The following is a 1,167-nucleotide window of genomic DNA, read 5'->3' as shown; positions in this document are numbered from 1 at the left end:
AGGCTGCTGGCGCCGGGCCTGGCCGTGCCGCCCGCCGTCAAGTACTTCTTCGATTTCCTGGACGAGCAGGCGGAGAAGCACGACATCAAGGACGAGGACACCATCCACATCTGGAAGACCAACAGGTGGGCCCCCGTCCCGCCCCCGGGGCGCCCGCCCGCACCCCGGCCTCAGTAGCCCCTCACCCGTTCCCGTCTGCCTCAGTTTACCGCTCCGGTTCTGGGTGAACATCCTGAAGAACCCCCACTTCATCTTCGACGTGCACGTCCACGAGGTGGTCGACGCCTCGCTGTCCGTCATCGCGCAGACCTTCATGGACGCCTGCACGCGCACGGAGCACAAGCTTAGCCGGGTGAGGGTCCTCGCCGCTCCCGCGGGGTCGGGACACAGGGTCCTCACCTGGGAGGCCTGGGCAGGGCCGTGTCCACGGGGATGGAGTCGTGGCCGTGCTAGGAGGGCCCGGTTTGTGTGGGTGAGGATTTGCACATTTGGAGCTGGAGTTCAGGAGAGACAGGTGCCAGGTAACGGGGTGGGGGCAGGGCCAGAGCCTGGGAGGTCCCCTGGTGATGGGCTTTTTAAAAAAAATATATATGTATTTTTTTATTGATTTTAGAGAAGAAGGGAGAGGGAGAGAGAGAGAGATAGAAACATCAGTGATGAGAATCATTGATCAGCTGCCTCCTGCACGCCCCCTACTGGGGATGGAGCCCACAACCCAGGCATGTGCTCTTGACTGGAATTGAACCCAGGACTCTGCAGTCCACAGGCCAGTGCTCTATCCACTGAGCAAACTAGCCAGGGTGTGATGGGCTTTGGGGCGGCCTGGCACCCTGTCCTCCCCCTCCTTCTGCACCCCCGTGCAGACCCTTTGCTGACACAGGCGGAGAAAGCGAGTCTGAGTCTAAATTCTAAACAGTGTCAGCAGGGTGAGGTCTGGCTGGGCGGGTGCTGCCCCCCCCTTTTCCTGAACGGGGCCAGCTGGCTCCATCGGGGCCGAGGGCAGGGGCACCGGCCAGCCCGCCTGGGCCTGGGCATCACTGGGCTGTGGCCCCACAGGACTCTCCCAGCAACAAGCTGCTCTACGCCAAGGAGATCTCTACCTACAAGAAGATGGTGGAGGAGTGAGTGACCGCCCCCTCGGCCCCCACCCGGGGGTTTCTGGGGGGG

The 1,167-nt window shown here is 62.5% G+C and overlaps 1 protein-coding gene across 1 annotated transcript in view; it reads left to right on the top strand.

Moving 5' to 3' along the window:
* The window catches only part of PLXNB2 (plexin B2), a 61,180-nt gene extending 60,021 nt beyond the window's left edge, over positions 1-1,159 (top strand). The window contains exons 39-41 of the mRNA XM_015568718.1: positions 3-125; positions 205-352; positions 1,057-1,159. Coding sequence (XP_015424204.1) covers positions 3-125; positions 205-352; positions 1,057-1,125 — 340 coding nt within the window. The 3' untranslated portion in view covers positions 1,126-1,159. The remainder of the gene's footprint in view (positions 1-2; positions 126-204; positions 353-1,056) is intronic.
* The last annotated feature ends 8 nt before the right edge of the window (positions 1,160-1,167 follow it).

This window comes from Myotis davidii, unplaced genomic scaffold (genome assembly GCF_000327345.1).
Source record: "Myotis davidii unplaced genomic scaffold, ASM32734v1 scaffold845, whole genome shotgun sequence".
Taxonomy (NCBI): Eukaryota; Metazoa; Chordata; class Mammalia; order Chiroptera; family Vespertilionidae; genus Myotis; species Myotis davidii.
This window is presented reverse-complemented; position numbering and strand designations above follow the sequence as displayed.